The following is a 21774-nucleotide window of genomic DNA, read 5'->3' as shown; positions in this document are numbered from 1 at the left end:
CTTAAGTCCTGTTTGTTATGTTCTTTGCAGATGAGATGACCTGATTTCTTTTAAGCCTGAGGTGGGAAATAGATGCAAACTTCCATTGCAAAATGGAGTCCAATTTTTATTCCAATCCAGTGTATTTCACAGGTACAGTATGTCTGATCCATGACTATACTGTATGCAGTCAGGGATATACTTTCACATTGATATTGTTGAAATCATGTCCTACTTACTTTGCATTTGCACAATACTCTTACACTTGGGATTAAGGCATTTCTAGAATACAAAACAACTTGAGACTAAAATATGAATGCTCCTTCTGTTTAAACTTTAAAAAAATCCAGCTGTGAAAGGAAATTTTTCTATAGCTTTTTCTGTATTTTAAGTGTCCTAGATCATCTCCAGACACCAAATATAGCTGTCTCATTATAAATTCATAGAAAATCTGTGAGCATCTAATCTACACAGCTGATGAAGGTGTTTCATTGTTGAAAACCTGGTCTTACACTGATGAATCTGTTCCATGAGTCACTGCTCCATACAACGGGAAGAAATCAACCTTTTTAAAAAGGGTCACACAATTAATTTGGTGCACACTCTCAATTCTGGCAAAGCAAAGCAATACCAAATAGCTATGCCTTAATTTCTTGCCCTGTATTCATTCATAAGCTGCCGGCAGCAAAAGCCATTCTGACAACACTAAATTTCAGCTATACATTAGTCAGTTTCTTTATATTTCTTTTCCATAGATCCGCTGGGACTATCTGCCTAACAGAAGCTTTAAAAAATAAAGACAGCACGAAGTTGCGAGGGTTGAAGGACCTCTGATTCAGCCTGGATCACCGTTCATTTCTCAGACCTCTTCCTTCATCGTTTTGACCTGACAAGACCCTTCTTTTACTGGGTTGGGTTTTTTTGCTGGGCCGGTGCACAGCGCGGGCTTCGGGCTACCGCCAGCAAGTATCGGCCGTCACTGCCAGCCTTAAAATAGAAAAGTAGATCTGCCAGCACTGCTGCCCGGGTGCTACGACACGGCTCGGCTCGGCTCGGCTCGCCCGTGCTGCCGAGCGCCGGCCCGGCCGCGCCGCGGGTTGGCGGGTTTGAATTGGCGGGCGCCGGCCCCGCCGCCCCGGGGGCGGAGCGCGGGCGGAGGCGCCGCCGGCCGGCAGGGGCGCTGCTGGCGGCGGGGCGGGGGAAGCGGAGCGGCGGCGCTGCCGTTCCCCGGCTGCGCGGCCGCCTCCTCCCCTCCGCCTCTTCCTGGCCGCGGCCAGAGGAGCTGTGCTGGCAGCGGGGAGGCGGCGGCGGCGGCGCCCAGCTCCCGGCCCGCCATGGCGATCCGCAAGAAGAGCAACAAGAACCCGCCTGTGCTGAGCCACGAATTCATCGTGCAGAACCATGCGGACATCGTGTCCTGCATGGCCATGATCTTCCTGCTGGGGCTTATGTTCGAGGTGAGGCGGCACCGACGCCCCCGCCGGGGGTCCTCTTCCCGCTTCCTCCCACTCCACCGGAGGCTCTCGGTGCTGGAGGGGAGGGAGGGCGCGGGAGCGCCGCGGGAGCGGGCGAGGCTGTGCGGGCTGCGGCGGAACCCTGCGGCTGCTCCGGGTCAGCGCCGCCGCCCCCGGCGCACCTGCCCGCCGGCCCACGCCCGAGCCGCTGTACGCGGGGACAGGAGCCGACCCCCGCCCCGCCGCACCGCCCGAGAGCCACCGCGGGCGCCCGCCCTCCCCGCGGCGCATCCCCGCTTCCCCGGGCGGAACGCCCTTCTCCCCGCCTCGGCTTGGGCAGGCGCAGCCGTGGCTACCGCCAGGACCCGGGTCCCGCTCCCCCGCTGCCGCGGGCGGGAGGCCGTGCGGGGCCGGGAGCGGGCGGCGCGCTGCCCGCCGCGGCGGCGGAGTTCCTGCGGGCGGCGGGGTTACGTGGCAGCCGGGGAGGGAGGGAGGAGTGCGCGGCACGGCGGGGAGGGGGCGGGGGGCGAGGCCCGGCCGCCACAGCCGATCCCCCGCTCTTTGTGTGCGCGGCCCCGCCGGCACTACGGCTCCCGGCGGGCGGCGCGGCGGGGAGGGAAGGGACAGCAGCGGTGACGTGTCCTTAGGGCCGCCGCTCCGGTCCCCCTGCCCGCGGAGCATCCCGGGGCTCCAGGCCGCTCCGGGCGCCGTGCGGCTGGGCTGGGCACCCCCGCCGTTCTCCCGCCTCGGAGATGCGCCGAGGTTTGGCAGCGGCGGAGGGGAGCGCTCCCTCCGGCCTGAGAGCCGGCCCTGCTGCAGGCCCTCCGCTCTCCGGGCCCCCATGTTGAATGCAGATGCTTCAAACCGCGCCTTTTTGGCGCTGGAAAGGTAACTCACCTGTGTGGCCGCCAAAACGTTATCAGTGATCTCAGATCCCTGATCATCAAATTAAGATGGTGTTGACTAAATGTCTCTGGTATTCTAGGTATTTGTTCAGACATTTCAGACATTTGTTAAGGGTCGTAGACCTTTCTGTCATGGTTTTCAGGATGGTTTAATCCAGCTGTTGGTACAGCTCAGCACTAAAAACCAGTGGATTTAGGAAGAAGATAGATAGATAGATAGATAGATAGATAGATAGATAGATAGATAGATAGATAGATAGATAGATAGATAGAACAAGGCAGACCAGCTACACTGTTGGTTTTGGGTTTGCTATCAAAAATCACCAAGACAACTGTTATATGGTGATTTCCTGGGGAATGAAGTTAAAGAGGTAAACCTAAACTGTTTCTTTTCATGCCTACATCAGGCTTACTGTATTAACAGTATTACTGGTAGGGTTAGAGGTTTTGAGGGATTGAATGTGCTGAATTCTTTTGTTTCCGGATTTTTTAACCCACTGTGTTTTCTAACCCAGTGTAAAAAGGCCATGTGTCACTGTTGGTACAGATGTGGTATGTTGCAATTTTTTAAATGCTTTGATACAGTACAGGAAAACACTTGCTGTGGTTAATGTTGGTATGGTAAGGTGTTTACACTGCCTGACTTGTACAATTCTAGTATTGAGAATAGCTGATAGAGCCTTCAAAGGGCAGTTCAGAATTGAGTACTGCTTCAAATTGTCCTCTGAGGGCTCCCTTGATGAATAGGGAGCCCGAAGCAACTTCACTAATTTGAGCAAACTAGTTGGGTTCCCTGAAGTTACATGGTCTGAACAGTCTGCCACGTATTCAGGGTTTCATAGAAAATCTAGGGCTTGTTGACAAAGCAATGGTTTTGAAAATCTCACTTCCTATGAATAATTAATAGTAGTAGTAACCTAGTCATTATCTTCAGAAGCTCAGTATATCCTTCCAGGATTACTCAAGGAGCTTGGGTTTTTTGTCAGCCCTATTAATTACCGCATAGATGCTGGGTTTTTACAGCAATGAGAAACTCTCTGATCTGTGTGATAGATCAGATCTACTAGGTGATCTGCAAAGGTATCTATCTGAACTATGGTGAAGCACAGTTACTTTTCCCTCTCATTTAGAGCATGTTGATTAATGTTGGGATTCAATGAAGGTGTGTTATAGTAAAAAATAAGTTTCTGCTTTTTGTCAAAAAAGAACTTATACTCCATCTTATATATTGGGGATTTTAGAATATCCTCACCCCACTTCTCAAAGAAAGCCATTAGGACATCTTCTCTTCAAACTGTTTTTATTCATTCTGGTTTTTCTTACAGCTCATCATAAAGGGGTAGTACCACTACTGCAAAATTTAATTTAATTTGTTTTATGCTTCTTGCCAAAGGATCCCCAGGGTCAAAAGAATGGTAATTGTACTGAGTTGGTATCCCACTGGCCTGAAATTGTTTTCTGTTGTTTATGCCTTTTTTCCTTCCCTGTCCACATTTTTCAGATCACCCAGAGATTTATGAATATGATAACTGACTTCTGAATTTTGTCAAATAAGAAAAGTACTTTTAAATAAAGTTTATTCTCAGCCACTGCTGAGTGCATCTTGGTCTAGGGAACTCCATGATATTGTACATTCTGTTAATGTAATAATACAGTATGGACTAAAGACAGAATTGTAGCATGTGTTTTCGCTTTAGTGTTGTAGGAGAGGCTGTATGTAAGTAACATTTTCAAGGCTCTTACATTTGGCAGGTTGAGCATTCTGTAAACAAACCCATAGAGACCACGCCATGTGTGCTGCCCTTGGAAAGTCAGGTGCAGTGGTGAGATAATGGGAGGTCAGTCAGGTTTTTGGGAGGAGACAAACGTGCTGGGCAAGGGTGCCAAAACTATGGGCAAATGTTTTCAGTTTAATGTAGTTTATTTCCATAAAAATTTACAGCACTTTTGTTTTTTTCTCTTTTAGATTACAGCGAAAGCAGCCGTCATTTTTGTTACACTTCAGTATAATGTTACCATTCCTGCCACAGGTATGTATCTTGCAGGAGGTTGGTTAGGAGACAGTGTATCAGACACTATCAGTGTGCCCTGCTTCCTAGACTTGTCAGGAAGGGAACTTGTCAATATCAAAAGATAATTAGCAGCTTTCAAGGGTTTCACTTTATTTGTATTAAAACACTGTTTTAACTAATTAAGTTAGAGACAATGTTTCTGTTCTGCTGGATTTGTCATTAGTGCTGAAACACCATCTGACTAGTAGATAAGTTCACATGAATTTTTACTCTTGCTTTGCAGGTGATAATTTTTAATAGTCAAAGGGGGTGGTGGTTTAGCATATTTTTATTGTCCACTTTCAGTATATTTGGTTAAGTTTCCTAAGTGCACTTAAGTTTTTAGTTTTATAGCATCTTTCCAGAGTCAACTTGAGTTTGTGATGTGATGGTGAAGATAACTATAAACAGTTTAGTGACCTAGCTCATGGTGGCAGTTTAATTTGACTTTTATTTGTTCAGCTGATGACAAGCTACTTCTGTCTGAAAGGCTTCACTCTGACAAATAAACTTATGAACCATTAAACTGTATGGTGCCTAACAGTTAATTCTCTTTGTCTTTTAGAAGAACAATCTGCAGAAACAATCTCTCTCTATTACTATGGCATCAAAGACTTGGCTACAATTTTCTTTTACATGCTTGTAGCAATAATCATACATGCTATAATTCAGGAGTATGTACTGGATGTAAGTACAAAATATTCATTCCTTTCATCAAGATAATTGTTGGGTTTTAATTAGACTTTAAGACTATTCACTTTAAAGTAAATTTCTGCATTAAAAAATTTAACTGCAAAAACATGCATTAAATCTTCAAGGTACTCTAATGTAGTTACTAAATAAATATGAAGTGCTGCAGCATATAAATAACAGTGGACTTTCATTTCAGAAAATTAACAGGAAAATGCACTTTTCAAAAACAAAGCATAGCAAGTTCAATGAGTCTGGGCAACTTAGTGCATTCTACCTTTTCTCCTGTGTTTGGGGAACGAGTATTCTTGTCTCTGTAAGTATGCTTTCTCTTCTGTTTCATTATGAGATTTCAAAAAATTCACTTATGTTGATGATAAATATGATTTTGGTTTCTTTTTCTAGTTTTAGCTGGTTTTAAAAGTGGGACAAGTTTAAGGATTCTGTGTGAGTTTAGTCATAACTGAGTATAAAGTCAGTAGTGTTACTGTTGCTCAGTCTTGAGTAGATTTACTGTCAAACTGAATAAGATAAAGCCATTTAACTTTATTATGCTATTTAATTCTCTGTAGCTTTTTATGTTGTTTTATTAATATAAAATAAATGTTTAGGAACCATACATATCATTCTGGAGCCTAGAGAATGGGTATATGACAGATTGTTGTAACCTCAGGTCACTGTGTGCTTTTAGGTGACATACTCTTTGCTAGTGGCTGGATGTGTATGAGCTTAGCTCATAGAAAGGGAAGGCTGTGCCTTTTTATATTATTTTCTTTATTTTAACATAAAAACTCCTGGAAAACCTTTCTTTGTCTTAGTCCTAAGTTCAAAGTTTGTCAGCAGTTTACAAGAGAAGACTTGAGACTTGTGGCTTTAGTAATCCTGGAATAACTTCCATCTCATAAGGACAATCTGTCTTGAATAATCACTTGATTTGTTTGGTTGCTTTTTACTTTCTTAAGCCAGTGCAGCTGTCTTTTGTTTTGGGGATTTGTTTTCTGGGTTGGTTGGGTTTTGTTTATTTGTGATTTCTTGGGGATTTTTTTAAAAAGAAAATTTATGGATCTGCAGCTTTTACTTGTATATATGAGTATATATGAGTATTTTTTTGTGTGTACACTTGTGCTTATACATAAATGCAAACTTTGATTTGCATTTTTTGATTATTTCTGAGTAGAAAGTAACACCTTAGAGTGTTTATTGGGGTTTTTTGTTTGTTCTTTTCTTTTTGTAGGAGAACTATATATCAGATCCAACCTCTCTGTGGAGGGACTATCCGCACACTCTGATTCCGTAAGGCCTCTTCCTTCAAGGATTGCTGGGGGAGAGGAGGGACTGTTTTAAGCCCAGGGTGTGTCATGTACAATCTGTGTAGGATAAGTAGTTTGTAAAATTATATTAGTCACTAATGTGGTTTTGGTTGTAGGTATGTGGGCTCAATTCTTTGACAACTTGTAGCATACAAAGTTCTTTTTATGTAGGCTGTTACTTAAAGAATTCATTTTTGCAAGCTTCATCTGAGTGGTTTTATTATTAAAGATATTTAGACTTGGCTGGCATGAAGGATCTCTATTTTTTCTCTTTTTAAGAGACTGATAAAATGAGTTCATTAGAAGCTTCTGAAATGTTTTTAAGTTCATTCATAATAAATAATATTCTTCAATTCTTGCTGTATTGTACAGGTTTCAAATGAAGTTTTTCTACATCTTACAGTTAGCATACTGGTTTCATGCTTTTCCAGAACTCTACTTTCAGAAAACTAAAAAAGTAAGTTCAAAACGTAAATGGGAGGAACTCCAGAGCAAGGTGGCTTTTTTTCTTTACAGTTAAATTCTAATTGCAGTAAAATTGCTAAATATCTGTTGTGTAAATAAAAATTACTGGTGTTTCTCATCCACTGAAAGAGTTTTCCCTCAAGCAAGTGATATTGTGTTATTTTCTTTTCAACTCTTGGGGTTTTTTTCCCTTTGTTTCTCAGAATTGATAGTCTGAATAGGCTCGCTGAAATCACAGCTGCTTCATGAATCATGATATAGGTGTAGAATATAAACTGTGAATAATTCTATACATCAAAGGAGTATGAAAGTCTGGGATTTTATTTAAATAGCATTTAAATGGGTGGATGAAAATGGGACATGAGCCGGCAATGTACTTTGCACCCCATAAAAACACCTGGGCTGCATAACAAGCAGCAGCCAGCTGGTTGAGGGAAGGTGAGACTCCCCCTGGAGTGCTGCATCCAGCTCTGGGGTCCCCAGCCCAAGAAAGGTATGGATCAGTTTGAGCAGGTCCAGAGGAGGGCCATGAAGATGAGCAGAGGGCTGGAGCACCCCTTCTATGAAGGCAGGCTGAGAGAGCTGGGGTTGTTCAACCTGGAGAAGAGAAGGCTCCAGGGAGAAGTTATTGTGGCCTCTCACTCTTTGATAGGGGCTTATAAGAAAGATGGAGAGAGACTTTTTATTGGGGTCTGTAATGACAAGGAACAATCATTTTGAAAGAGTAGGTTTAGAGTAGATTTGAAGAAATTCCTTGTGATGAAGATGGTGAGACACTGGAACACAATGCCCAACAATGACACTTCTCAACAATGCAGAGAAGTTGTGAATTTGCTTTCATTTGAAGTGTTCAAGGTCAGACTGGATGGGGCTTTGATCAGCCTGGTCAAGTGACAGATGCCCCTGTCCATGGTAAGAGGTTGGTCTAGGTGATCTACAAAGGTATCTTTGAGCCCAAGCCATTCTCTGACTGTTGTTGCCCTGTGAGCAGGCTGCATCTCTGTTGCCAGTTCTGCTTCATTCAAGAAAATGGAACATAGGTGTTACATAACTACAGATCTTTTTGTACAGGAGCCTAGAAGAGGCTAAGTAAAACAGTAACAAAATGCACTGGTTTTAGGCTGCTCATATGCAGTATGAGTACTGTTTTGCAGATGCACTGCAGCTGATGTTCTCTTATTGTGATAGTGATACCTTCCAAATTTGACTTCACAGCCAAGTGTGGAGATCTTTCTTAAAATAACTTCAAGAAAGCTGTCATAAGTGGCCTAAGTGCTGTGTGTTGAATAGTAGTGTTTTACTTGGTCACTGCTTGAAATTGTGTCCTCTGACTTTTGCATTAAGTTTAAAGAGTGATAGTTCATTTGCTTTAGCATAGTTGGTATTTCTTCAACCATATCTTAACCTCTGCTATCTTGGCTTACTTACCTTATTCCTTCTCTTGAAAAAACTGGCTGCTTTTACTCAGGTCTAGTTATCTGTCTTGCTGACATAAACAAGAAAATAACTTATCAGCTCTGGTTCCTCTATAGTCATGTATACCTTGTGCATTCTTCCACAAGGCCTGCAGTCTCTGACAGTTTGTCTAAGCAGGCAGCATGGGCTGTTTAAATGTTATCTCAGTTCTAAAGTTAAAGTGTTGTAGGCTGGTCCTGGTTGTGCTTGGAGAAACTGACCATTTGTACTTACTGTGTCTTTATCTGAAATAACCAATTTTTCACTTTCTTTGAGATAATTTAGGGTAGGTCTTTCTCCACCTGTTTTCTTGCTCTCTGTGTATTATGAGTGTGATGTTTGCGGTTGTCATAATTGTTTGATTCTGTGGGTTTGTTGGATGTGATACTGAGTATTGAATAACATAGTATAGGTCTTGTAAGATTAAAATTTTAGGCCCTTTTTACAAGATAAAGCTAAAGATCCTTGCTTGAAATTTAGAGAATCTCTCCAAATAGGACTTTCTTAAGCACAACTGAATGTACTCTGCTACCACTCCAAAAGAGATTTTTTATTGTGATCTGGCATAGTTCAGTGGTCCCTCTGTTCATAGATGGCACAATCTGCTTTCCATGTGCTCTGTGCCTTCCTCTTTATTATTTCATCTCCATGAAGTGTTCAGTTCAAGAGGGCTCACTAAAGCCTGACTTTAAGTGGGACCATGTGCTTTAGCATGACTGGTTAATAACAATATTCTCTGTATTTGCCAGAAACAGTGTGCCAGAATTTTGGATGGCCTTGAATTTTTAAAATTGATGTCAACACTTGGAAAACCTTTTATTTTGAATTGTAGACTGTTATTTTATTCTGTAGCAATCCGACAATTTGCTGGGCAGCAAACATGTGGAACTGTAGGATCTCATGTACAGTAATACATGCAAAATAAGAAATGTAATAACTTGTATATATTCACAGTGGTCACAACAAATAAAAGTGGATCCTTTTTAAAAGCATCTTTCCATGTTTGATGCCTTTTCTCACAGTAGCATATGTAGGACACTGAATATGACTGGTAAGTGAGCACTAAGTTATGTGTGGAATTAGATGATCCAGGCTGAGTGATGCAGTGCCAAACCAGGCCATGTTAAGGTAGCTGATACACCTGATACAAGACTAGGGAATAGTTTGTAATAACAGATAACACAGTTCAGTACTGTGTAACATTGTGTATAACACCTGGTCACTTTTTTCTTCCAAATAGGAAGATATCTTTCGCCAGATTGTCTACATTGGACTTTACCTCTTTCATATTGCTGGAGCCTATCTCCTGAAGTAAGTCAATTGTAAACTTTTGCTGACTCCATTCTTTGCCTTAAATATCTAACAAAAGGTCTGAATGTTTGTTTTATTTGTTTTGATAGTCTGACCCACCTTGGACTTGTTCTTCTGGTATTGCATTACTTCGTTGAATTTCTTTTCCACATATCCCGTCTTTTCTACTTCAGTGATGAAAAATACCAGAAAGGGTAAATAGTCTTTATCTTTAAAATGCTTGTGATTTCTGTCTTAGAGCCTTTTGCATTTAACTAACCAGAAACCAAAAGGGAGTTCAAACTGTTTCTTAAGCAACAACAGTTGTCCAGACTAGTGCTAGTACTTATATTTCTAAACCATCACTATAATTTCTACCTTGTTTTAGCCTATTTAAGTAAATATTAGTAGCAGTACTAAATGAAATAAAAATCTCTCAATGTATACTAATGTGGGGGTTTTTTTAAGTTTTGTAGAGAAAGAAACAGGATAGATTGCTAATATAGCCAGCTCTGTAAGAACTAAAAATGTGCTTTTGTTCTAATTGTGCTGGAAAGCACTTTCCATTGAGTTGAAATCAGTTCTCATAACATAATACAAGATGCATTTAAGATAGGTGCAAAATAATGTATTTAGGTAAGTTCTTAGATTTCAAACAAATTTGCATGGTGAAAGGTAAGCATTTGGATTTTTAGTGCATGTGTTTTGAATGGAAAATTGATTTAGTGTTTGTGGTGTTTTTATTTCTAGATTTTCACTGTGGGCAGTTCTTTTTGTTTTGGGAAGGCTTCTCACCTTGATTCTCTCAGTCCTCACTTTTGGCTTTGGACTGGCAAGAGCAGAAGATCAGCAGCTGAATTTCAGTACTGGGAACTTTAATATCCTGGCTGTTAGGTACAGTAAACCGGCAACAGTTCTTAAGCATGTGCTGTAAACCGTGTTAAATACACAGTGTAAGTGGTATGGTACTAATGCCAGTAATTCTGAATGATTGAGTGTTTTCATGCAGCCAATGGGATCAGTAGGAATAGCTCATGTAAGAAACTTGTAAGGCACAGTGAAATGAATTGACTGAATTTAGTATTTAGTCTATAGCTAAGAAATCTGTAACTGGTTACTCTTCTTGTCTTTGTTAAAAAATCCCCAAGCAACCAAAAAAAAAATCAAACCAGCAGAATTAATAGGAATATCCAATTACAGACATTACTTTCAAATGTTTTAAAGTTAGTAAGTTGAATTCTAAATACAATTCCTGTCAGTATATCTTAGAGGTCAAGGTGTTTGTGCCCAGAGCAGCTTTGGTCTCATTTGAAGATTACTGCCTCTTTCTCTGCCTTTTTTATGGCCCCTATTGCTGCTGCATGATCCAACTGCCTGGCCTTCTTATAAATGCAGAAAAAGAATTTATTGAAACTTTGACAATGTCAGTATTACCTTGCAAAATTGATACTCTGAGCTGCAAGACACTCTTGAGCCATTTTCAGCTGTTACTACCTGGTGCCCTGAGAGTAATTCTGAGAAAGAAAGCAGGAAAGAAACCCAGTACTTGCCAGTTTTGATGGGCAAAGATTTCACCACCACTCTATATCTAGTTTTGCTCATCTGTGCTTAAGCCCAGTGTCATCCTATGCAAGTGAACTCAACTCTTGCCTTAGAAAATGGAGGTTACCAGGAGGAGGGGGTGGAAGCTGCCCAAAATCCTGAGGTGTTCTACTTTGCTTTTCTCTTTGAATAATGAGGCAAACTTACAGATGAAACTTTACCTATTATTTGTTTCTAGAATCAGTGTGCTGGCCTCCATCTGCATGACCCAAGCATTTATGATGTGGAAGTTCATTAATTTCCAGCTTCGGAGGTGGAGAGAGCATTCTTCTTCTCAGCCTCAGTCAGTGAAAAAGAAGTTTGTATCAGCTAAAGGAAAGACCTCCAGAAAAGAAAGAGGTTTGTAGTTTCAATTTTTCTGTTCCCTTGACTTCTCCAAACCAACTTTAGGTCGCTAAAGAAGCATTTTGTGTTTAACTTGTGAATGAAATGACTCACCTAGAGAAGCAGTACTGGGGAATAGTACTGTGGGAAGAATAAATCTTTTTTTTTAAGAAAAAACACTATATATTGTTGGGTTTTCTAACTGCCCAAATAAAGGAATTACTGGGGTGTTTTTCGTTAATGCAGCATGATATTTTTTCTTCTCTTTAATTTCATGATTTGAACAAAATGTGTCGTGCTTGTGTTTTGTTCTCTTACATAAAGGGGACAGATGCAATTTTAGATCTCTTCTCTTAGACATTCATTTGTAAAATTTTCTTGCTGTGGATTTCAAGCTTCTTTTTCATTGCCCCAAAATTCTGAAGGTTTAGAGCAAAGAGAGAGTTTGATGATCCACCCAGTAAAAAGTCTTGTGTTGAACTGTTTTTACAAAAAAGAGAAATTGGTAATTTTTTAAGGAAAGATAATAACACCTTACTACTCTAAACCTGTGTCGAAGCATTTGAAAATGAACTAAAGAGTCCAGGCTTGACCTTTATTATGTCACACCTTTTTTGTGGAAAGGGTATGAAAGATGAAGAGAATGCTCTTTCCTCCAAGAAAAAATTATGTGCTCTTTTAAAAAAAAATTGTAAATCTCTGTACTTCAGTATATCTGTTGCACCAACAGTTCAACTCCTCCCTATGTATTTAACTGCTAGTTTGAATAACTTCTGCACCCTTTTGAAATGGCAGAAGTTGTTTCAAAAGCTTTCTTCAGCATGTTCCTTTGCTCCCAATCTTTGTGTTACCAACCTGTTCCACTTTTTGATATGTTGAAAGTAGTGTGTGTCAAGACCATTTGCAGTGAGTACTGAGATTTGTAGTGAGGGAAAAGAATTTTTTTTATTTCTCCCGAGTTTCTATTTTTATTAAAATCATGTGTTTTAGAGTACTACTGCATTCCCTTTAGAATGATTTGCAATTATCACAACTTGGCTTTTCCATGGTGTCAGGGCTTTTTTTTCATCTGAAAATTCAGTTGGAATTTTTTTTTTAATTGAGTGAAGGTAGTTTCCTATGTAAGTGTCCTGTTTAATCAGAGCTTTATGGTCATGGCCTTCTCAATATGGAGATTTTTTTTTATTTAAGTATTTTATTTCAAATAAATTTAAAATATATGCCTCGGTTAGGAGCTTTTTAAAAAAAAGCTTTTTAAAATCTCCTAATCTATTTAATTCATGTAGTTTAGTGAATCTGCTGCGTTTTACCCTACTTCAATGGAGACTTGCAAGTGGTAAACAAATAATGAAAAAGTCAGTTGATTCACAAAATAATTGAACTATGTCTGTCTTGATTGTATTCCTTATTTTAAATTAACATAAAAGAACTCAGTTCATTCAAATTCTTTTGTTTTGAATACTCCTGTTATGTTGTCTGTTCAGAACACTTGTATAGGATGCAGCAAAGCAGTGATTTTGAAGGAGTAATATATGCAATTGAACTCTTTAAAACACTTTTTTTTTTATGTGTGTGTGTATGGTTGAATGTTTTTTGAGAGCCAGGGCACAATAAAATGTGTTACTTTTAGTCTATGCCAAAAGCAAGAAATGACAATAAAAAATCCTGCTGGTGATGTAGGTGGGATATATAGCCATGTGCTGATTCATGTTCTTTGTTTTACCTAAACTGTTTAAGAAAATATGATTTCAGTTAGCTGGCTTGGGTCTAATTAATTGTTTGTAAGTTTCTTTATTTAAAAACAATTCAAACATTTTCAGAAATATCCAAAGACCACATTATGTGGGCTTAAAATGGTGGTGTCGTTTCAGCCAGATATGTGCTCAAACAGACTTTGACTCTTTGGGTCTGTGTCTGGTCTCCTGCTCATCTTGTTTTGGGGTTTTTTTGTTGCTTGTTTGCATAAATGGGAGCATTTAGGTGTCATGGGAGAAAGAGGGAGGCCAACAGTTGTTTTTTGTAGACTGTCCACACTCTAGTGACCTTCAGCACATCTGTGGATGGAAAAAACAAGTTTAACCAGTCCTTTGTAAAGATATATAAATATATATATTAAATAATTGTTTAAAAGCACCCAAAAAAACAGCAGCTGTTGCTTGAAGTCAGAATTATCTGGATCAGAGCAGAGATGTTAGGCTGCAGGCATTGTAGCTGGCTATGCACTGTGCTCTTTAAATCTGTTTTATAAATATAGTTACTGTCAGGTAACGTCTGTTTCCTTGGTTGAGGTGAAACTGAATTAAGGGGCTGTTGGAGTTGTGAATGCTGAGGATTTTAGATTTTCTGTGCTGGCACACTCTTAACTCCCAGGAGAGCACTACATTTGACCTGAAGCTGTGGAGAAGGCTTCCAAAATTAATTGATAACACTAGGATTACTGTGTAGTTAATTAGAAGTGTGTAATATCACAAGGTGATATTTTGAAGTTTTAAAACAGAGAATTTGAAGTTTTAAAATATAATAATATGTATAGAACAAGATAGAAGTTTTAAAGCAAAAACTAGTCCACCTTCTTTACCTTCTTCTTCCTCCTCCTTCTTCTTCTTAATTTTAAATAGTATTTTGTAATTAGACAAAAAAGTCTGCATTTCAGACTTCAAGTAATTAGCTATTAGATTAAAAGCAAAAATAATTTGTATAATTTCTTAATGAAATAGTTTAACCTTAAAAAACCTTATAACAAAAAATTGTTAACCATTTTATACCTTATTAGTAAAAAACTAAAAACTCACTACCTATGAGACTATAACATAAATAAGAAATAGTAAACTCCTAAATGTAAGCACAAACTATGATCTCAAGTACCTAGGTGCCTGATCTTGAGCTCTTTCCACCTACACATACTCATTGCAAATCTGAACTAGTGTTTTACTTCTGTCTTATCTATGTAAATATCTTCATCATAATGTAAATGAGTTATATATGTCAATGTGCTTTAAAAATTGTGAGAATATATGTGTATAGAAGATTTCCTCTATGTATCAAATGCTTGTAAAGGTAAGCAAAGGAGTGTAATTTTAACAAGAATTATGACATAGGTGAGGTAAATAACTAAGACCTGTGGCAGAGAACTCTGTATATAGTCTGCCTCCAAAATTTCATAGAACCATCTCATCTCATCTTCAAGGTGTACTTTACTTCTTCACAGAATGTCTTCTAAAATATCATAACTGGTGTTGATTTTCAGTCTAGATGTATATAATGGACACATTTCAGTGTCTGGCCATATCAGGAAACTGGAATTTATTGTAGTAAACTTTAAATATTTCACTTTGTAAAAACTTCATTATGCTGCTGCGCACTGAATGATAATTAAGAGGTTTAACAAAGAAGGTACATCAGAAAAGAAGTTAAAGGCTGTGTGTGTAGAACCCACAAAATGTAATAAAATATAAAGTGTCCCACTGTATTTAAAAAGTGTTTTCTTCCTTTTTTCTAGAAAATGGAATAAATGGAACAGTGACCTCAAACGGAGCAGACTCGCCTCGCAGCAGGAAGGATAAATCCTCGTAAAACTGGGTTTTATTAAGTTAATTGACTAATGTCCCCAAAGAATCTGCTTTTTACATGGATGGCCCTTCAGCACTAGAGATATTATGGATTAAAGAAAATACAATTCATGTTTTTTGATTATTGCTGTTGTTTTGAGAAACTTTTTTTAAAAAACCATTTTGACTAAGGAAAAAGTTTATCTCTCTTCAGATACTTGGGGGGAGGATTCAACACTTTTTAAAACACATTGATGCTTTTTTAAATATTTACTGTGATGAAATAACTTACTTAATGAGGATCACTGTTGCAGTGTATTATTTCCTTCCAGTTTTTGTAATCTTGGTGATACTGTTCTACCAACTTCACTTTTTCCAAGTTCCTCAAAAAGTATTGCAAAATTGAAGTAAAAACATTGTATGCATATTCAGATACTCTGGGTTTTCAGCTAATTACCTTGACTCAAATTTACATTTCAATTTGGGATTCCAAGACCACACCAATAGACTTCTTTATTTAGTAGTTACTATAGCTGCACAATGTCTGCTCTAAGAATTGCCCCATATCATTAAAACAAAACTGAACTAATTGGAAACGTTGCAGAGTCTTATTGTTTGTTGGTTAGAAATCTCTTACAAGGAACACAACACCTTTTTGAGATATAGCTTTTAGCACCTGAAAATTAGAAGGGACTGTGTATGGCCATAGAAAGAGCTGATTTGAGTAGCACTATCCACTTCTGTCTGTGCTTTTGAGGTGTATGTATCTTGGAGAATTGGTGTGCGTTGGACCTTCTTTGAAAACTTGTCTGTCTGATTTTACGGGTGGAGGTTATTACAATGTGCTGTGTTTGTTTTGGGAGGCAATCAATGCTCCATGAAGAGGGAATTAGATAAATGGATCAAGTGATGAGAAACATTCCTTTATTCTAACTGCTTTGCTTTGTTTCACCTCTGTTAGGAAATAGTTTGATTTCTCCTATATATATTTTTATGAAAAAATATTTAAAAGCTACAGCTTCTTAAAACTGATTTATTGTGACCTCTGCTGCAACTGGAAAAATCTAAATTTGAGAATTTTTCCATTATCTTTCATAATTGTATTCAATGTGAAACCTTGTCCAGTTAGTTTTCCAGTTTATTATGCAGATAATGTTTCCTCTGTACACATTTGTAATGGGTGCAATTCAGCCTGTTTCACTTGAGAATGAGTGAGACAGTTATTGCAGTCCTAAGAAGAAGTTGCTAAATTAGTCTATCAAGTTAACCCAAGTATTGAACTGCTTATTGATTAAGGAGTAATTATGAGCAATCAAGCTGATAAATAAAATAATTTTAATTAAAAACTGTTATTATAATGGAGTCTATACCCAAGAAAATGATAAATCTGCATTCTCATTCTGTATTTTTACAGTTCAATTGCTTACTATTCAGAATAAACATTCTAGTACAAAATCCTCACGACAAGCAACTATCCATTCTTAGTTATTTAGTGCTGTTTAGAGTTATTCCAGTATAATTTATTACATGTTTCAGCTGATTACAGCCACAATTCCCGAGTATTTGGTTCACAGCTCCTGAAGTGGACTTGGCAGACTTGTACTTGCTTAGCTTGAGAGCTCTGGGGCAGGGTGCCCTCTAGTATGCCCAGTCTGCTTCAGTAGAAGTAGGTATCCCATGTCCTGGGACACCCCATGTAGAACTGTGAATCTGTCCAACCTGACCACAAAACTGGAAAACTGGAACTCGGAAATTTTGAGACTCGTGTACATTATATACTTGTTGTTCAAAATCATGTTTTGTGTCTGATGTTCCCAGAAGAACCTTCAAAGATTCTGTGTGCCTTGCTCTCAACTTGTACCTTAAGCCAAAGGGGGTAAATTTTAAGTGTCTAGTCTGGTGCTTGGACTCTACATCAGTTTGCTTGTGATATCTGGTTGTACTGGGGCTGAAAGAATCATAAAGGGTGGAGGAACAAATTATGAAGCAGTCATTTAAGGTACTTCTTGAGATCTTCAAGACTTATAGGAGTCTGAGGGTTGTAATAGTTGTTTCCCTAAGGCAAACTATTTCTTGTTAACCTCATTCTTTGACACAGTAGTCTTGAAATGTAAACTTCAGGTTAATTTCCAAAAACTTCAGAAGTATTCTTGACTGTTAATACTGACGTTGCTTTTTGTCTCCTTTTGGCCTTATGGACGAACATTCTTGTCCTTTGGACATTTACAGAAGCACTTTTGTTTCCACAATGGCTTAATATTCATCATTGCCTTATAGGAGTTGTTGGTATCTGCCAAGTAATAGAAAGTAACAACAGGTGTTCTAGAAATTGGTTAGAGTATGGGAAGCCAGTATTTTCTGTCTCTTCTCTCATAACTAAAAATACATATTTATCATGTTTGATGAGGCAAGACCAGTAGTGTTTAATTATCTGCCTTGGGATAGAAACACTCAAACTTAGAAGATATTGAGACTTCTAATTTGCTATTATTTGTTTTAGCATTAGAGTATTGTTTGGCTGGATAACTTCTTTTGAATTGCTTAAAATTGGTTTTCAAATGTTATTGCAGTTTTGGCTCTTTGCTTGTAATCTGGGTTTCAGTAAGATGGAAGAATATTAGTTGTCTAATCATGTTTTCTTAATTATGGCATCAAGAAAATTAGAAATGGAAATGACTGAGGAGTTCATTATTATATCCTACGCCAAATAAAATAGGCAGTAGTTAATTTATCCTCATCAATTACCAGGTCCCACAAAGAGAAAGCTTTGTCCATTTAGATGGATTTGAAGTGAATAATTACACAGACAGTGGATAGGGTTTGTTTGGTTTGGTTTTTTTTCTTCAACCTCCTTCTCTTTGCCCCATCTTGTCAAAACTTTTCAAATTTTAACAACAGATGATTTCAAGCCTTTTTTTGAGCTCCAAATGTGTGTTTGTTTTATGTGCCAGAATATTCTCTCAAAACCATCATTTTACTTTTAAAGTGGTTATATTTAATTTCAAAGTACAAACAAGGAATGCAGAGCAGCTGAAATTAATTTTCAGAGTTTTAGTTTTCATCTGGGCACTTTCTCCTTTGCTGGTTGCAAAGACTTATTTCTCCTGTGTGAATCATTCATGAATGTGAAATTACTCTTTGGAAATACTGTTTTTCTGGTGATCCCATGCCCAAACTTAGGAATGGTTAAGGAATTTGCTGAGCAGAGAAAATGCATAGGCTATTTCTTCTAAGTTTAGGTTATGCTACAGGTAAATTATGTATGTTGGGATAATGCATTTAGAAAATCAGCAGTTATCTGTAAGAATTTGGTATTTTTTCTAAATACTCTTTTTCTTTGAAAATTTTAGTTGTGTTTATGGAGTTATAGTACCCAGAATCATAAAAAGCAGTGTGGTCCTTGGGTATAGGTAATTGGACTTCTGTAAAAAGGGTCAATACATATCTGCAGTCCTTTGTTCTTTGAAGATTTCTGACTGACTGCACCTGAGTTGATTTTACTGGGGGCAAAACTTGATATGAAATGGAAGGGAGAATTTCTATAACCATGCTAGCCTGAAAGTAATATAGGTTCTACCAGAATTGTTGTTCTGTCCCTTGCCTTAGCTAGCACAAGCCTTTCTGGTTGCATGGTGAGCTAGACCAGGGAGCTGGTGCACCCGAAAACAAGCATGTTTGGGTTTTTTCCATTTGGTTAGTTGCCTGATAGTAACCCCAGAGTACTACAAGTAATTATGTATAAGCAAGAAGAAAAGTTGCAGGGTAAAGATCAATCAGGTTCTAAAGCATCTCTCCCTTTCAACAGCATGTTGCTTAAAAATTGCACTAGATTGCAGTGTAGGAGATTTTTAAAGGCTTCCAGTCACCAGTACAGAAGGGACCTGGCCTCTCTGGTAGTTCCTACATACCAAATCCATGAAGTATTAATGGATTTTTTTCAGATCTTGTGGGGGAAGGGGAAATACTCATTGTGGTTTACTGTACTGAGATACCTTTTATCTGTCATCAGGGTTTCCAAGCAGTGCAAGTGGATACTGGCAGAGTAGAAATAGGGATTTTGAAATTGTAGATTGTCCTGGATCAAACAAACAATATTGCTTTCCTTAACAGCCAGGAAATTATGGGTTGTTTTTTTTCTTTTTTGGTGTGAGATTTTTTTTCCTACATCAACCCTTTATGTACTGGAGGAGGTTTTCCAGAGAGCTTTGCAAGAATTGCACTGTATGCGAGTCTTGGTACAGGGAGGGGAAGACTGTTTGGTTTCTCTTAGTTTGTTTTCCTGTTTTCAGGAAGTTCACCAGCTGATTCCTAGGTCATACTTGGGTTTGGTTCCATTTGTGACTCAGCCCTTTGGGCCTGTGTTGTAAATGTTGGAGATTGGCAGTTTCAATAGGCTCCCTGTGCAGTGGTGATCATCGCTGTCCTAATTGTTCTGTCTGGAAAATGTCAGTATTGAAGGGACTTGAACACAAAGTAGAGACAGTGGTGATGTTTGTAACATTTACAGGCCTGTGGGAGCCTGCATACAGAGATGGTATCTGGAGGGGGGGCTGTGGTTTAATGCCTGAATCTTGTTATGCAAATATTTAGGTTATTTCTGGTGCAGGGTATAAGAATGTCCTACAAAATGAAAGCTTGGAGAATATTTAGAAAATCCTTTAAAAAGAAAAAGACTTGAAAGGACTGACGTCAATTATCATCTGTTCATCATATTTGAATTTCTTACATTGAGAGCTGTGGATTATCTTTAGAGCACTGGATTAGCCCATGCTTGTAGGTTTGTCGGTGGGGTTGTTTTATATACTGTAAGTTGTTGTGGTGGATGTCTGGTGAGTACCCCCCCTTCACACTGCTCCCTGAACTACTCAGTTTGGATCTGATAACCCTAAATCTGTACACAATAAGGAATTTTGCTCTTCAGAGCTAAAATAGGATCAGTGCTGGTGTGTTTCTGGATCAGACGTGCAAAAGAAACATGCACATCAATATGTTGAGTGTCATCAGAACCTCCTTAATGGGAACTGAAACTCTTTAGGATGAATAAATTGCAATACAACTTGGATATAGCTCACATCCACATAGCAAGTGCTGTTGTGAGTGAAATGGGACTGCTGTTGGCATCTGCCCCTGTCCATTCCCTTTGGTGAGCAATGTGTAAGGAGTGCTGGGCTGCAGCAGCAGTAGGCTGACTGCTTTCTGCTTTTTAGAGAAGCTCTTTTGATGTTGCCAATTCAAAAGGCAACAACTTTTATTTCTGGTTAAAAAAAAAAGCGTACGGCCTAGTTTTGAATCCAATGCACTTGCTCTTGATCTCTTTCTATGTGTCCTGTCACTTTTATTTTAGGTTTCTGCAGATACTTTAGTTTTATCCAGCTCAAGGATGGCAAGTCTATGATGTGAGTGCCAGAAATGACAACTCCTTTTTCTTCTTTTTGTGTTTGAAACTTTTTGCAGAATCAGAGCAGCTAAAGTGTAGCTTTATAATTCAGTAGTGTTTCAGTATTCATTCTTCGTCTGTGTTTATTGTGGTTAACATTAAAGGTCAGGCATTATCATTCAGCACGACACAGTTGTTACTTCTTCATGCCACACACAAGAGCATTAGGCAATTTGATATACTGAATTGAAAAAAGAATATGTTAGTCAGTCTGGTTTAACAGAAGTTGATATTCCTGGATGGTTTTGCTTTGCTTATTGCAGTTTACTCTCACTGCCTTTCTCATTTAGGAAACCGGGCACTTAAGATCTCTGAATCTCTAGACTGCAGTTTTGCTGTATACCACATGAAAAATTATGGTCTAGAGCTTTGTGTCTCCTTATATTTGTTTTTAAATGTTGAAGACTGTATCTTGCACTGTAATCAACAGATAAGTATTCAGCCCATGGTAATAAGAATACTGTAACAGGGTAGGAATTTCAACTCTTGAACTCCGGACTAGAAACCAAGCCAAAACTTAACTCATGTTCTCACGCAGGTGATTCCTCCTCTTTGTTTCTCGATTAATCATTATCTTTGTTTTGTTTATGTAGATTGTAAGTTCTTGTGGCAAGGGTTGTCTTTCGTGCGTGTGTGTGCGTGCGCGTGTGTGTACCCAGGACAAGGAGGTCTGGAGCCCCAGTCCCTGGAAGCTGTAATAAGCAATCACCTTGTTATTGTTTTCCTGGATATCATAATAAAGAGTATCGAATTAAAACTGTGCTTGAATAGTCTGTTACAAAAATGGAAGCATGTCAATTGCTCCTGGCCTTGCTTACAGTGCAGAAGCATCAGGGAGATACTGCTCAAAGGCAAATATGGTGTTTTGTTTGGGAATATTCACTTGAACCAGGGAGCACCAGAGACAGGAAATCTGCTTAGGCTAAAGAGGAATGGCTTGTAACTTGGGCTGGAGCTGGGACTTGCACAAAATTATCACAAGTTCAGGACTGACTTTCAAACCTTTTGTCAGCTTGAGAAACTGCACTGGCCCTCCCTCTTGGGAAGGAGGGGCTTGTTTGCTGTAATGTTTGTGCAGCATTTTGTGTCCTTTGAGTAGAACTTTCCAGCTTGAGAGAGTAACATGAACTTGGAGAACACCAAGAGCTGTGCTGGGCAGTGTCTGGTGCTGCCTGGGAACTTGCTATTCTGGTCTGTCCACTCCTTTCAGCTGAACAACTTTTAAAACCTTTGTAGACTTCAGCTTCCCTGATGCAGAAGAGCA

General features: G+C 39.1%; 1 protein-coding gene across 2 annotated transcripts; it reads left to right on the top strand.

The window, feature by feature from the left end:
• Positions 1-1234: 1234 nt before the first annotated feature.
• TRAM1 (translocation associated membrane protein 1) lies at positions 1235-21267 on the top strand. Of its 2 annotated transcripts, none has more exons than XM_066563853.1 (11): positions 1235-1436; positions 4305-4368; positions 4955-5076; positions 5279-5395; positions 6314-6372; positions 6762-6846; positions 9550-9620; positions 9710-9814; positions 10350-10493; positions 11380-11540; positions 15025-21267. In XM_066563853.1, the coding sequence occupies exons 1-11, from the start codon at positions 1314-1316 to the stop codon at positions 15096-15098; spliced, it is 1125 nt and encodes a 374-aa protein (XP_066419950.1). In that variant the 5' UTR covers positions 1235-1313; the 3' UTR covers positions 15099-21267. The 2 variants fall into 2 exon arrangements, with proteins under 2 accessions (XP_066419950.1, XP_066419959.1); XM_066563862.1 differs by lacking the exon at positions 1235-1436 and adding an exon at positions 2091-2321.
• Positions 21268-21774: the final 507 nt, after the last annotated feature.

The sequence above is a fragment of the Molothrus aeneus genome, chromosome 1, assembly GCF_037042795.1.
Source record: "Molothrus aeneus isolate 106 chromosome 1, BPBGC_Maene_1.0, whole genome shotgun sequence".
Lineage (NCBI taxonomy): Eukaryota > Metazoa > Chordata > Aves > Passeriformes > Icteridae > Molothrus > Molothrus aeneus.
Note: the sequence above shows the minus strand (reverse complement) of the source record. Positions and strands in the feature narration are given on the sequence as shown.

What these genes read in the sequence shown, in the direction of transcription:
- TRAM1 (XM_066563853.1), top strand. Translation starts at nt 1,314, where the DNA reads ATGGCGATCCGCAAGAAGAGCAACAAGAACCCGCCTGTGCTGAGCCAC. An exon ending in TATCCGCACACTCTGATTCC is followed by an intron (nt 6,373 to 6,761) that starts GTAAGGCCTCTT and finishes TGTATTGTACAG; the next exon opens with GTTTCAAATGAAGTTTTTCT. An exon ending in GACCTCCAGAAAAGAAAGAG is followed by an intron (nt 11,541 to 15,024) that starts GTTTGTAGTTTC and finishes CCTTTTTTCTAG; the next exon opens with AAAATGGAATAAATGGAACA.